Source organism: Vigna unguiculata, chromosome 4 (genome assembly GCF_037176805.1).
Source record: "Vigna unguiculata cultivar grain cowpea cultivar isolate G323 ecotype 2 chromosome 4, ASM3717680v1, whole genome shotgun sequence".
NCBI lineage: Eukaryota > Viridiplantae > Streptophyta > Magnoliopsida > Fabales > Fabaceae > Vigna > Vigna unguiculata.
The window spans coordinates 49,327,990-49,344,174 of record NC_140795.1 but is presented as its reverse complement, the minus strand read 5'-3'; the positions used below and the strand labels follow the sequence as shown (position 1 = coordinate 49,344,174).

The 16,185-nt window shown below is 36.2% G+C and overlaps 1 protein-coding gene and 1 pseudogene across 3 annotated transcripts in view; one reads left to right on the top strand and one right to left on the bottom strand.

The window, feature by feature from the left end:
• Positions 1–737: 737 nt before the first annotated feature.
• LOC114181358 (uncharacterized) overlaps positions 738–16,185 on the bottom strand; it is a 40,057-nt gene continuing 24,609 nt past the window's right edge. For 2 of the 3 annotated variants that reach the window (XM_028067783.2, XM_028067784.2), the window contains 10 exons: positions 13,110–13,249; positions 12,832–12,990; positions 12,651–12,754; positions 12,305–12,480; positions 3,399–3,588; positions 2,739–2,838; positions 2,106–2,274; positions 1,758–1,840; positions 1,595–1,671; positions 738–1,207 (listed from right to left, as the gene is read on the bottom strand). In XM_028067783.2, coding sequence (XP_027923584.2) covers positions 1,036–1,207; positions 1,595–1,671; positions 1,758–1,840; positions 2,106–2,274; positions 2,739–2,838; positions 3,399–3,588; positions 12,305–12,480; positions 12,651–12,754; positions 12,832–12,990; positions 13,110–13,249 — 1,370 coding nt within the window. In that variant the 3' untranslated portion in view covers positions 738–1,035. Of the gene's footprint in view, positions 1,208–1,594; positions 1,672–1,757; positions 1,841–2,105; positions 2,275–2,595; positions 2,639–2,738; positions 2,839–3,398; positions 3,589–12,304; positions 12,481–12,650; positions 12,755–12,831; positions 12,991–13,109; positions 13,250–16,185 lie in introns of those variants that run through there. The other variant, XM_085672709.1, reaches the window with a different exon arrangement.
• LOC146887370 (uncharacterized) lies at positions 5,039–6,375 on the top strand (annotated as a pseudogene).

Sequence of the window (16,185 nt, the reverse complement as noted above, 5' to 3'; positions counted from 1 at the left end):
ACCTTTTGTATTACCATTTCTTTATAATTATTTATTATTCAAAATATTTGTATTTATATTTAGTTAAATATATAAAAAACTATAAATTTTTCTTTTCTAGATTTTATCTTCTTTTTCCTTCCACACTCGAACACGTAAAACAGTTTTTTATCCAAATTTAAGATTTGAATTGACTAAGGGCGGACTTCTCTATTGGCAATTTCTTTTCCCACCTTTTTTTTTCTTTTAATGCTTGTTTAGGGAAACCCGTTGACAACATATTCTACATTGTATAATTCTATAACAATTCAAAATTAAAAAAATTTCAAATTACAAAATCTAAAATGTATTTTAAATTATACCGTCCAAAATATGTTTTCAAATTACATAATTAAAAATTAATATTTTAAAATGTTTAATTTAAAATACACTCAATTTAAAATACATTTCCATATTATATAATCTAGAAATACACTCAATTATAAAGTTTAGAATACATTTTCACATTATATATTATCTAAAAATGCATTCATGATCGATTAATCCAAAATATTCTTTTAAATTTCGACATATATTCTAGACATAGTTTGAAATGTAATTTTGAATCCAAAAATATAATTTAGATCGTATAATCGAGATCATATTTCCGTACTTTACAATCTAAAAATCTAAAATATGATCACTTTAAAGTTTTCCAATACCTCACAAAGGTGCATGAATTAATCGTCACATCAATCAAATTAAAGGATGCACTAATATTGATCAAACTTAATTTCCTTTAATTGCTTTGGTTAACACTGAATTCGTTCTCTACATTAACACAAGACATGAATGTCCTTTAATTCGTTGTCTTGCATATAGGAAAAATTTGACGCATTAACAACTAAGTTTAAACTAAATGTGCTGAGGTACTATTCATTGCCAACAAAGCCTTAAAACCCGACAAAATTATATCATAAAAGTGATTGTAAATCCTTACCACCAAGCTTCAACTTCCCAACATGGAAAACCCTTGTAAAACCCTTCAATTAAAATTCAAAATGCTAGCTAGAAGCCTCAGTTAATCTTTGGTTTTGGTCGCCTTGGTCTCAATACCATATAAAGGCACCCTAGAACAATCAAGAAAGCTGGTATAGTTGTCATATCAAACACCATATGTATTTTTCTCTCTCTTGTGCAGTTAATTGGATGAAGAAGGGAAAGGGTCGCATTGACTTGACCAACAAACCTGCGTGAGAGATTGTCAGACAAAAACTAACAAATTTCAGAAAAATAAAATTTAAGAGCTTTTCAAGTCCAACTTAAAGAAAAGATAAAGTAGGTCTACATGAAAACACTAGCTACTAACCAATGAAGAGCAACAGAAAAGTAAAAATAGTTGAGCTTCACCATATTTTCATCCTTAGATAAATTTTGCAAGTATATTGGAATGAGGGAAAAGAAGAGGAACGAAAAGCAAATGTGAACAAATTCATGTAATAAAGACTAGGGCTGTCAAAACCGACAAGAAAGTCCAACCCGACCCAACAGGCCATGTTTAAAAAATTTGACAGCTGAGCCTGGCCTATATTTTAAAGCAGGCCATTAAAATGCTTATTGCAGAATAGTGCCTAACCTGTTGGATGCATCCTCCAACGTGTTTAATAGCCTCAATGCATCAATATAACGCAATTCTCCAGTGACAGTTGATACCTGAAGAATACAACATTCATAACACATTCAGGAACTTAAGAATATGATTGAAAATTGAATAGAAGCTACAAATAACTACCACTTACCCTTTTCCAAAGGCTAACAACATAATTGTACTTGTTTGCAAGCTCAAGCTCTTGGGACTGGAAGATCCTGAACGTTTTTTCAGCTTTACATTGTTAAGAATTCAAATTAACTCATTGTGTCTCAAGAAAAACAAAGGGCAGGTTTGGGTTCAGATGGTTTAATTTGATAATATATGCTTTAATATTTTTTTTTCTTACACAACGCAAATGCGATGATACATCGTGTTACTCGCTAAAGAAATTGCAGAAATAGATGATATGCGCATTTTAATAATGATCTCATTGATGCTTTTTGAAATAGTAATTTTTTTATCATTAAACGGCTGCAGTGCTACACGGTAAGGATACTAGTACGTTCCATTAGCAGAAGATGAATGGCAGAATTAACCAGTTGTATTGATTCTTCGAGGGACGTGATGACATAGCTTCGAGCAATTGAATCAGACTGGAACTGCGAAATGTGCCAACCTTGTGATGTAATGGAGAAAGGGTTGCATCCTACTGACCATAACCAGTCCTGTCATATGCAGAGATAAATCTTACATTATGGTAGTTCAAATACACTTAAAAACGAAGTTACATCTTAGTACATGGACATTGACTGTTCTAGGAACTCGGAATACAGTTCACACATGCTAATCTCTAAATGAGTATGTATATTGTTGAAAAAGGCATTAAGCATCTGCAACCAGGACAAATTGAAAAGGTGGTCTAGCTTGCTGCAGCCTCTTTTGCTACATAGATCACTTTATGTATTTTGGGAGATTTGGAGAGTTGCAAGGTGAGTACAGTAAAAATTAACTGATTTGTTGCCTTTTAAGGGATTAGGTAGGTATACCCAAAGAAGAGTAACATTGTCCCGTACAGTCAATGCACAAGAACTGAACCTCAACAAACGAAAGATATCTGGATTTAGTAGACGGAAAACACTAAATGCATCAAAGAAGTAGATTGGATTCAAATATTGGACATAAAATGTACCTCAATTGCGGTCTCATGGGCCTGACCATAGACAAGATGAAGGGGAAGCAAACCAGCAAGATGCTCAGCAGTGGCAGCAACTGCAGCTTTTATAGGCTGCCTTTATCGTCCATATAGAGGATGAAATCATTAAAACTGATGAGTAGATTTTTGTACCTATACTTACTATCTATCATATAAAAGAGATTCTCCCTTTTGGGTACACGTTTTTTTCAATTAACCATCCTTTTAAATTAAAATAATACCTTACCAACTTTACCTTCTAAATAATCATTCTTTTAAATTTAACTATTTTTCCGATTTGACCATTTTTTTAAATTTAACCAATTTAAAACAAAAATAACTATCTATAATAAAAAAAACTACCTACAAAATAAAAAAAATAAAAAAACTATTTATAATCAATATAAAAAATATTTATTTTTACTTTTATAATAATAATAATAATTTTTTGTCTTCATAAAAAAGAAAAGTGAACACGTGTAACGCAAGTGTTTCAATTAGTGATAAATAAAGGTACTATCACAATTGTTCAATATAACTTTTTATAGAAGTTCACCTCTTCCCCTACCCCTTCCCAAGTGAAATAAATAAAATACGATTGCAAGAAAGATGAATAAGCAATTTTAGAAAGTAGAAAGATAGGTTTCTGAATCTTACCTCAAGTCCAGTAGAAGTGAATGCCCATTACAATGTACATGGCTTTCCCACGAGGAGGACTCAGACTGAACGACAATAATCATGTCAGAGAGAGCTTTTGCCTGAAAATATTTGTCTAGTAAAAGTGGTTCACTGTAGATGAACCAAAAGATTGGAACCTCAAGCACAGACCTGGAATGTGCATGCCTACCTGCACATTCATAAATACTCATATTTATCAATAACAAGAATATCAAGAATAAAAGAGAACTTTATTTTAAACTTATATTTAGTGAAATGAACAAAATAAATCATAGAAACAAGAACAAGCAACCCCTACATGCTAGACATAGAAACTCCTTGTTAGTCCCTACTATTTTACACTTATACATATCCTATGTTTTTCCATTTTGACATCTAAGTTTTGATGATAACAAACAAGACAATTTTGGTGTTTCTGATATATTTATCTAGAGTGCAACAAGCTTAGTCATGATCAAGAGTAATTTTGTTTCAAGCTACAAGTCTGATTAAAGCACAAAAGACAAGTGAATGAGGCCATGTTAGATGACCTCACACAAAGAAGAAGACGGATGCTACTATAATAGAAGAAGCCTTACAAAAGTATTGGACAACACTACAAGTAGCAAGAAGCGCTAGACAATAATGTCACCTATGGATGACCATATTCCTCATGGCATGAGATATATGTCAACAAGAATGGAAGTTTAGACAGCTATGTTAGAAAAAACTTCCATCTTGAAGAATCAAAAGCATGCAAGATAGAGAAGCAAGAAGAAGATCAAGAGAAGTTGCTCAAAAGTATTCTTGGATTAATATAGCACTAAAAGAACTGCAGAGAACCAAGATTAGACGACCTTGATGGAGCACCTATCAAAAGATGTCTACTAAGCTATCAATTGTTAGATGACTCAAGTCAAATGGAATAAATGCAACCTAAAGAGTGCTTTGAACTAGACACATTTGTAGGATTTCATAAACCCTACACAGTTGACTCACAACATCTATCTCATAAAGATGAAGACCCAGGTACTAACTATAAATGCACAAAAGTCCTTTTGGTTTTGTCAGGGGAACAATGTTGTTGAGATGTAATATTTTATTTATCATGTATGGGATCCTTTCTTTAGGGTTAGGGTTAGGACTGGGCCTTGACTCTTTGTATTCTGCTTACTATCTTCTTATATAAACAGTAGTAAAACAGTAACAGTGTAGTTTTTCACTGTTTCATTTATCTGAAATCTCTTCAAGATGGTATCAAGAGCCAGAACATGAGTCTGGTTCATCTTCACTGTTTGTCACAGTGACTATCATCGTCCGCCGTCTTCCGCCACTGTCCGCCGCCGTCCGCCGCGCCGTCCGCCGTCGTCGCCGTCGCCACCGGCGTGTTTACTCCGGCGAAGTCAGGGTTAGGTGCGCCTCGAGGAGCGCAACCCATCCCCGCAAGTCACGTCCCCAGAAACCTCCGCACGCGCCGCCACGCTCCGCTTCTCTTCGGCGACCTTCAAGCGCGTGTACACCACGCGCCACCGTCGTTCGTCTCGCCGGAGCCTCCTGGTCTTATATCTGCTCTTGGTTCTCTGTTTCGGTGACCATATCTTGAACCTAGGGTTTCTTCTCAAAAGTTAGGTTTTTTTTTAATGGCTTCTACGGGTGGAATGTCTCCCTCTCTATCAGCTACTCCTATTATTACCTCTGCGAAACTGAACTGGAAAAATTACTCCTCTTGGTCAGCTTCGGTGGAGTTGTGGTTTCTTGGTCAAGGTTATCATGATCATCTTGAAAAAGAGGTCTCTAATATTTCAGAGGAAGAGAAACCTAAGTGGCAGAAATTGGATTTTCAGTTGTGTGCTGTTTTATGGCAATCAGTTGAGCAAGGGGTCTTAGACATTTTGAGACCTTACAAGACATGCTTCTCTTTTTGGAAAAGGGCACAAGATATTTTTGCTAACGACATTCAACGCCTCTTTGATGCAACTCAAAGAGTAGCCTCACTCAAACAAATCAATCATGATATGGTTTCTCATATCGGAAAGGCTAGGGCTGCAGTAGAAGAATTGAAGAGTTTTTTTGTGGCTGATTCATTAGAAGATATCAACAAAAAACTTGATAAGTTTTACATGGTCTTAATTCTGAGGAGCCTACACTCGACTTTTGATCATGTGCGTGATCAAGTTTTAGCCGGTGATCAAATCCCTTCGATGGACAACTTAGTTACTAGACTTCTTCGTGTACCTACATTGGTCAAAGATGAAAGTTCAACTGATGTTTTTGAAACATCAGCAATGGTAGCACCACGAGGAAGAGGAGGAGGTCGGAGCAACCGTGGAGGACGTGGTGGTCGAAGTGGGCGTCCTCAATGCTCATATTGTAATAGAATGGGCCATACCCAAGACAAGTGTTATTCCTTACATGGTTTTCCCGATAAAGCTGCTCATGTGTCCAAGTCTGATCATTCAGAATCTAGAATTTCTGATGAAGAGTACCAAGAATTCTTGAGGTACAAATCTGAGAAATCCAACAATCCTGACCCATCCTCTTCAATGTCAACTGCATGCATCTCTCAATCTGTGGAAGGTCTTAGTCCATGGATTCTTGACTCAGGTGCCTCAGATCATGTCTCTGGTAACATTTCCTCATTTTCCTCCATTTCCTCTCCCAAAAGTCCTCATTTTATTACTGTTGCAAGTGGATCCAAAGTGGCATCTCAAGGAATTGGCAAAGTTTCTTTATCACCTTCACTAAATTTAAACTCTGTTTTGTACATTCCTCATTGTCCTTATAATTTAATCTCTTTGAGTCAATTGACTCGTTCCTTAAATTGTTCTGTAACCTTTACTGCTAATTCCTTTGCTATACAGGAACATGGTACAGGTCGTCTGATTGGAGAAGGACATGAGTCACGGGGACTTTATTTCCTAAAACCAAGCTCCTCAGTATCTTGTTTTGCAACTTCATCCCCAAAACTTTTGCATGATCGTTTAGGTCACCCAAATTTGTCTAAGTTGAAGATGATGGTTCCGAGTCTCAAACACATTCAAGCCTTAGATTGTGAATCGTGTCAGTTAGGAAAGCATGTTAGATCTTCCTTCCCTAAAAAGTCTGAGACACGATGTAATTTTGTTTTTTCTACTGTTCATTCTGATGTTTGGGGACCAAGTCGTGTCACTTCTTTTGGTTTTAACTATTTTGTAACGTTCATTGATGAATTCTCTTGATGTACTTGGGTTTATCTAATGAAAGAAAGATCGGAACTTTTATCCATATTTGTGTCCTTCTTTAATGAAATTAAGAACCAATTTGGGAAGACAATTAAAATTCTCAGAAGTGATAATGCTAAGGAATATTTTTCTGCTGCGTTTTCCTCATTTTTATCTTCCCAAGGAATTTTACATCAGTCAACATGTCCTCATACTCCACAACAAAATGGCATAGCCGAAAGAAAGAATAGACACCTTATCGAAACTGCACGCTCTCTCATGTTGAATACCAATGTTCCTATTCATCATTGGGGAGATGCAGTCCTCACTGCTTGTTTTCTAATCAATAGGATGCCTTCTTCTTCTATTGAAAATAAAATTCCTCACTCGATAATTTTTCCAAATGATCCTTTGTATCGTGTTTCTCCACGTGTGTTTGGATGTACTTGTTTTGTTCATAATGTCTCTCCAGGTCTTGATAAACTTTCTGCAAAGGCTATTAAGTGTGTCTTTTTGGGATATTCTCGCCTCCAGAAAGGGTATAAATGTTATTCTCCCTCAACCAAAAGGTATTATATGTCTGCTGATGTTACATTCTTTGAGGACACACCTTTTTTCTTGTCCTCCATGGAGGAGAGTTCATCTATTCAACAAGTCCTTCCTTTACCATCCTGTGATCCCTTGGTTCTTCCTGAAACTCAACCTCAAAATGCCAATGACATTGTTCAACCACCTCTTCTCACATATCAGCGTCGCACTCCAGTGACTCCTTCCTTGCCTGAAGACCCCTGTGACTCAAATCCTTCTCCACCAGATTCTCGAATCATGGATCCTTCATCCTCTTCATCTTCTCTTGACTCCGATCACACTTGGCCTATTGCCCTTCGGAAAGGTACTCGCTCTACTCGTAATCCACATCCTATTTATAACTTTTTGAGTTATCATCGTTTGTCTCCTCCATATTTCTCTTTTGTTTCCTCCTTGTCTACCATTAAGGTTCCTAAGAATGTTGATGAGGCACTTGGTCATCCTGGATGGAGACAAGCCATGATTGATGAAATGCAAGCACTTGAACACAGTGGGACTTGGGAACTTGTCTCTCTTCCTCCTGGTAAGAAGTCTGTGGGCTGTAGATGGGTCTATGCTATTAAGGTTGGTCCGACTGGCGCTGTAGACCGACTCAAAGCCCGTCTCGTCGCTAAGGGGTATACTCAGGTTTACGGTCTTGACTATTGTGATACTTTTTCTCCTGTGGCTAAAATAAGTTCTGTTCGTCTTTTCCTTGCTATGGCTGCCATTCGCCAATGGCCTTTGTATCAGTTGGACATTAAAAATGCCTTTCTTCATGGTGATCTGGAAGAGGAGATATACATGGAGCAACCTCCTGGGTTTGTTGCTCAGGGGGAGTCTGGGTTAGTTTGTAAGTTGCATCGTTCTCTCTATGGCTTGAAGCAATCTCCTCGAGCTTGGTTTGGTAAATTTAGTCGTGTTGTGCAGAATTTTGGATTGAAACGTTGTGAAGCGGATCATTCAGTATTTTATGGTTATACTTCTCCTGACAAATGTGTTTATCTTATGGTTTATGTTGATGATATTGTTATCACAGGAAATGATATCACTAGAATTGCTCAATTGAAGAACCATTTGTTTAGCCACTTTCAGACCAAAGATTTGGGTCGTCTTAAATATTTTCTTGGTATTGAAGTGGCGCAATCAAAAGAAGGTGTCATCATTGCACAGAGAAAATATGCTATTGATATTTTGGAAGAAACAGGTCTGACAAATTGCAAGCCCATTGATAGCCCTATGGACTCAAATCAAAAATTAACAAGAGATCAAGGTGAACCTTTCTCAGATCCAGAGAGATATAGAAGGTTGGTTGGAAAACTCATCTACCTTACTATAACAAGACCTGATCTTTCTTATCCAGTGGGAGTTGTTAGTCAATTTATGCAAAATCCCCACATTGATCATTGGAATGCTGTGATTCGCATTCTCAGATATGTAAAAGGTAACCCAGGACAAGGATTGTTGTATGAGAACAAGGGAAGTACTCAAGTTGAAGCGTATTGTGATGCAGATTGGGCTGGTTGTCCAATTGATAGAAGATCTACCACAGGGTATTGTGTATTCCTTGGAGGGAACCTTGTATCTTGGAAAAGTAAGAAACAAAGTGTTGTTGCTCGATCTAGTGCAGAGGCGGAATATCGATCTATGGCTCTAGCTACATGTGAACTAGTATGGATTAAACAACTCCTTCAAGAGTTGAAATTTTGTGAAAATGAGCAGATGAAGTTATATTGTGACAACCAAGCAGCCCTTCACATTGCCTCCAATCCGGTGTTTCATGAGAGAACAAAGCATATAGAAATTGATTGTCATTTTGTTAGAGAGAAATTACTATCCAAGGATCTTGTTACAGAGTTTGTCGGCTCTAATGAACAACTTGCAGACATTCTGACTAAATCTTTAAGAGGGCCTAGAATTCAATTTATATGTTCCAAGCTTGGAGCATATGATCTATATGCTCCAGCTTGAGGGGGAGTGTTGAGATGTAATATTTTATTTATCATGTATGGGATCCTTTCTTTAGGGTTAGGGTTAGGACTGGGCCTTGACTCTTTGTATTCTGCTTACTATCTTCTTATATAAACAGTAGTAAAACAGTAACAGTGTAGTTTTTCACTGTTTCATTTATCTGAAATCTCTTCAAGAAATGTCAACTGTAAAGTAAAGGAGTGTGTTTCAATCACGTCAAAGTACTACAAGTCAAAGTATGTAAGAAGAGAGTCATCACTCTCTAAGAAAATATCTAACAAGCAATGACTCCAAAGGTACACATCCTTCAATGGTCCTTTTGGATACCTATACAAGGAACGCACCACCATGCAAGAAAGTTGATGGATATAATAAGAAAAGTCTTCAAAGTATCACCAACATTACACACACAAATGATAAAGTGCTGAAAAAGCCTAAAGTGCAACATCTAATTGAAATTACCTACCACTTGTTACTATTGTAGGATAGGAGTAGTTAGTTGATTGCCATGTTGTCCCTTAGTATATTTATATTGCATGAAGTTCTGGTTGTGGGTGAAACAAACTTTTGGAGACTTTATGATTGCTTCTACTGATTTAATTATTGATTTTCTCAAAAAACAATGTAGTCCTTTAAATAGGTTGATTCGTCATGCTGTTTTATTGGGATTGTCTGGATGATTTGGCGTATGGGAAACCTTGCTAGATTTCAGGAGAGCATTGATTTTTCAGGGTCTATTCGAATCATTATTGATGTTGTGAGAAGATCTGCTCAAAACTCTAAGCTTTCTATACAAAACACGGTTGTTGATTTGAGAGTTTTGAAAGTTTTTGGCATTACAACTAGGCCGGGCAAACCTATATAGTACAAACAGGTTATATGGCAATTGCCTCAGGTTTCCTGGATTAAAGTTAACATTGATGGAGCTGCTAAGGCAAGCCTAGGTCTATCTGCTTGTGGAGGTATTTTTAGGGGAAGTAGGGGAGAATACATTCGGAGTTTCTCTGCGTTTGTTGTAGTTCAAAATGCCCTTTTTGCTGAGTTCATGGGAGCCATGCATGCCATCGAGTATGCTAGAAGAGCCAGTTTTAGAAGGCTCTAATTGGAATGTGATTCAACCTTGGTCTATAAAGCTTTCTTTCATCAAGAGGTTGTACCGTGGTCTAATAGAGGTCGTTAAAGGAAATACCTTAAGTTTTAGAGATGTTGATTTTAAGGTCTCACATATTTTTCAAGAAGGAAAGCATTATGCGGATCAGTTGGCAAGTTTAGGCTTGTCTTCTACAAAAGTGTTTAAATGGTATATAGGTATGCCAGCTTCTATAAGTTTGGATTTTCATCACAATAGGTTTCTTTTTCCTATGTATAGAGGTTCTTAGCTTGTGTATAGCTTCTTAGCTTGCCTATTTTTGTTCATGGGTGTTGGTTGGGTCCCCCATGAGTTCCTTGTATCTTTCTTTTTGTTTTTAATGATATTTTCATGTGATGGCAAATGATAAATGTCCTTGGGATGTCAGCCTAGCTAAGATGCCAAGGATCATAGTGATGCCTAACATGAGCCTTTTATTAAAAAAAAAAAGAATAGGCTTAATTTCAGTATATTGCACAATTTGGTCCCTCTATTAATAAAAGATTCAACCAAATACCTCAAGTTTAAAAATGTAACAATGTAACTCTTCCGAGGTTAAATGAAGTCCTCCAATTTTTAAAATAGCAACAGTGTGACCCTTTTGTTCGTTGGTTTTATAAATTGTCATTATGCATTAGGTTTAAAATATTTGTTTGCCAATGATTTTACGGCTAATTGTATAGAAAGTGGTCACATTTATAAAAGTTGAGGGACTTGATTGGGACTTTTATTAATAGTGAGACCAAATTGAATAAAATAAATATATAGTCCGTAAGGACCTTTACACCATCTTATGATGCTTGAGTTTGACAACATAGGTCTTGACTAAGGCTCATTCCGTAGCAGTTGATATGAATCAAGCTTTGGAGTGTGTAAACTATTTTCTATTGAAACAGCATACACTTGACCTCACTATAACTTTTTCTGTTCAGACATGTAAAGAATAGTCAGTTAGGTACAGCTGGACAGACGTCATAGATTCACATCTTGTTAGAAGTGGGTTTTGAAGTCTAACTCAACCCACAAAACCGGCTTGTAAGATGAGGTTTGCACCTCACTTATATATTATGAAATTACCTTATCTCAAGTCGATGTGAGACATCCAACACAGCCCCTCACGCCGAAATATATTCATCTCGAGTGTGAAACTAGAAATTAGTGGGTGGTCCGTTAGCGATCCGATAACAGGTGGAACAGAATGTCCAAGAAATTTCGCTAGGATAGGCTCTAACTTAGCTCTAATATATTAAAGGATGGGATTTAAGTCTAACTCAAGCCCCACAAACCGGCTTGGAATGTGAGGTTTGCAACCACACACACACACATATATATATATATATATATATATATATATATTATGAAATTACCGTATCTCTAGTCGATGTGGGACTTCCAACACATCTCTCTACACACAATTTTCAGTTTTCAGAATCAATACAAAACTCAGTTATTATTTTCTCTTCAATCCTTAAACTCAACACTACAATATGTTGAGCATATAATTGTGCCCCAAATACTCCAATGCCCCCAGTTTATTCAACACTAGCTGCACAAACCCAATTCATTATACATAGTCCACGACTGACTTTTGGCAACTTAGTGAGGCAAACACTATGAGCTTAAAAGTCTGAGCTATAAACAGTTGAAGATACACGCAAACTAATGTAATATTTAGGATTGATGCTACTATCATCCCAAATCAGGTATGCCACACTTCCTATTCAGCAGTTGAGGTATAACGTCAAGCATCTTATAGAATGTGCGCAAAGGTTGTCTTATACTCATCTCTAATTCTGACTTAATTATTTATTTAATTGAATAAAGATTTCAAAATACAATTCCACCAAATTTGCTTTGAATAAAAATGTGCAATGGATGAAAATAGATTGAGCAACATATACACTAATCATCCGATGAAATAAATTTTCCTTTCAACCTTTTTTTATTCTCAACTTCAAGATGACTGCCCAACTTATTCTCATTTTTCAACGTACATACAAATGCCACTCTAAAACAGGACTTAAGGATACAGGAATGACCTTTAAGAGAACCATGTTTATTCAGCCTTTGCAATTGATATTGCAGGATAGAAGAATCAAGATATGTTCGAACTGTCTTTCGGTAGGTTCCATTGATAAGCAGTAAAGGTACAGCAGCTGCTCGCCGTGCAACTGCAAAGGCCATTGCTAAGGCAGGATCCTCCGACAGCGGCAACCTAAAGTCATAGTAATGTAAGTAGAAAACTAGGGAGACAATTTATAGCAACGTGATATATCAGACACACAGCGTTGTAAGGAAACATTTCACCAACCAAATGCCTAATTAAAGGTAGGGTAAATTAAAGGTAGGGTAAAGAAAGGTTAGAATTAAAAATTCATGACGTACATGTGCTGACTGAACATTGGTTTCTGAGAAGGAACTGTCAATGAGGAAAGGCTCTCCTTTATAGCATTCATATCCACAGGAAGTTGTTTTATGTGCTTAACTTTCTGAAAACAAAAGAATACAAGGGCAATGTCAATATTCAGCTCTTGCAAGCCTTTTCAAGTGATAAAACACATCTTACCTCCTGTGTCACGAAAAACAGCTGAAAGGATATCTTCTCATAATAATGGAAGGCACCATCAGCAACTGAAGGTGACACAATATGTCTCATAGATCCCCACAGCGTTGCACCTAGATGCGCAAGAAAAGAATCACGTGCAACTGTGTAATTGTGGAACTCCTGCAAAGGGGTAAATCCTTGAATGAAGAGGTCCAACCATAAATTTAAACTACCAAAAATTTGAGGGCATACAGTTCATTATACTAATTTACTAAATTAACAAATATCAACTGGCTGACCTCATGCGTATCACTGAATAAATTCCAGCTCTCCATCCGTTTCAAAGCTTCTATGGCCTTTTTCTTATGACTTTCATCATATTCTTCACCTTCAAATGACTGTAGCTCATTTCTCAAATCGTGCATCCTTTCATCAAGTTCTGAAATTATCTTATGTTACAAGCTGTACAAAAAGCTACAATAAAACCGTGTAGCTTCTAAACCTACAGAAACTGAGCACTGAAATCTACAATACTAGCGTGAAAAATAAAGCAAAACAGAACTGCATACAAATAAAAGCTTAATGAGAACATCTCACTACTACCAGAGAAGCACAGATACTTCAAATGATAACCATGCCCAAGAAATTGACTAGCACAATATTTGTTATTAATTGTTGACTACAGAATATTTATTATTATTGGAACAGATTTACTGGTCAACAATTTATGCATGATTGTACAGCTACATTTATGCAATTATCTTGATAATTAGTTAGCCCAGCTGTAAGGTCGCATGAATTGTACAATAGTCACTTTCAAGTCTTGAAGAATTCTCCAGAGCAGAAGACATTGTTGATATGCAATTTTCCGAAGTCTAATATGGTATAAGGCTAGGCTGTACTCCTATCTTAGTTCTGTCCAAAATTCCCAGCCTCTGGGTTCTGCAAGACTATCCTTGTTTATCTGTCTCTAGTACGATTTTTTCATGTTTTTTATTCCTCAACTTCATATATAGTGACAAGTATGATATGTTATTTATTCAACCTCGGTTTTTCAGTTCCATATATTGATAGAAGATAAGAACTTTTGAGGTTATGTTGACGGCACCAGTTCTGCTCCTAAAAGAAAATCAACAGGAGGGACACGTTCGGCCGGAAGATGAAGATGCTGAAGTAAAGACATGGATCTATCATAGTCTACGTTGATCCTAGTATTGTTCTCAATTTCCAACCATTCAATACTGCGGCCAAGATGTGGGCCTATCTAAGGATATACAGCCACAATAATATTGCTAAAAGGTTCCAATTAGAACATGAAGTCACCATATTACAGCAGGATAGTCTTTTAATTTTTGAATTCCTTTCTCATTCATGAATCTTTGGGCCAAAAACACTGACATTGTATATGAAGATTTATCAAATGATGGTGAAAGTATAGAGCAACATTTTCATGAAACTACTAAACAGATAAATTTCAAATGTAAGTGAGATCCGATTTTGAGGGTGTTTGGTCCAATTTTATCTCATGAATAGAGTTCCTACCCATCATTGGATGCATGCCTCAATGAGCTTCTAGAAGAATGTTTCCTAACTCAAACATCCATGAAAAGCAGAAATTTGTCTCTCTTCCATCAGCATATGCTGCACAAGGAAAGCCTAAACAATGATACCTAAGTGCTGTCCAATGTTTCTGTTGCGAAGAATTTGGACGTTGTGCTTCACATTGTCTTAAAAAGTTCTACAGTTACTGCTTAAAAGATGGTCAATTCAACAAAGAATGTTCCATAAGACCACCAAGAACTGCAACAGCCTTTACTGCTGCAACTGGTCCTTCTACTGCTACCAGTTCTGCAAATCAGAATGTTTCTACCCTTGTGAAACACTTTGACCCCCCAAAACAGTCCCACAAATGATAATTTAAGCACTTTTTGCTTTAGGATCTTCAGGTAAACTTTTTCCTCATGTACACGTAGGCATTAGTGCGTCCTATCTCTCAAATTTAGAAAGAATAATATATTTCTTCAATATTTCAATAATGAGGCCATTGGTCCTATTAATACATGAGCCTGTTGTTTATTTTAGGAAATATACAGAGCTAATTCTAAGGAAACAAATCCCAGTAAATATGGGATTGTTTTTTAAATACATAATCTAAGTTAATAGCAAGATACACCTGTATTAAAGAATAAAATTACAGCAAGGATAAAATAATACAACTTCTAAAATAAATAATGAGATGCACGGTTTTGACCGTCCCTCGCAAACTGGTAAATGTTCTCCAGTCCCAGCTTGGATATTATTGAATATAGTGAAATAGGTTTGAGATTAATCTCCCTCTTGTGTAAAAATACATATAGGTTAATGTATTTATAATAAAGGAGACATGGGCTAAGACCAATATACAAAATAAATAATAATAATAACAAAGAAACTAAAGATAGAAGATAAAGATAAGATATATAAAATATCTAACAATACATCTAATAGATGTAATTCTTTCAAAGTTAATGCAGATCAACCCTTTGGTGAGTATGTCTACAAGTTGATTTTGAGTGGACACACATAGGGTGATAATCAAACCCCTGTCTAGCTTTTCCGTGATAAAATGTCTGCCAATCTCAATATATTTAGTTCTATCATGCTGCACCATGTTGTAAGTTGTACTAATTGCAAATTATTATAACAATATAACCTCAGGTTCATCCCACTTTATCTTCAAGTCTTCCAATATAATCTTTGGCCATAGAAATTCACATATTCCTTGGGCCATTGCTTGAAATTCTGCTTTCGCACTTGATCTTGTTACTACATTATGTTTTTAGCTCCTCAAAGCAACTAGATTTCCACCAAGGAAGGTGCAGTATCAAGTAGTTGATATCATATCCACAACAGACCCTGCACAACCTGCATCCATATATTCTTCAAGACTTACACTTTTGTTCCATTTAAACAAAATCCCTCTTTCCGGTGTCCCTTTTAAGTATTGAACAATTCTAAGAACTTGTAAATAAACCTCCTTTTGTTGGTGTATAAATTGATTTACTAAACTCACAGCACAAGCAATATCCGACCTAGTATGAGATAAGTAAATAAGTTTGCCAACAAGTCTTTGATACATTTCTTTGTCCACTGCAATATCCCCCTCTGTACTTCCTAACTTTATGCTTAGATCAATCGGAGTACTAGCTAGTTTGCAGACTGTCTACCTTATTTCTTTAAGCAAGTCAACAACATACTTTTGTAGAGATATGAAGATTATCTTTTCTGGCATGAAGCACTTTAATTCCCGAAAAATACTTAAGTCTTTCTAATATCTTAATCTCAAATTTCATGGTAAGGCATTGACTCAACATTTGCTACTCCCTTTGGGGTCCT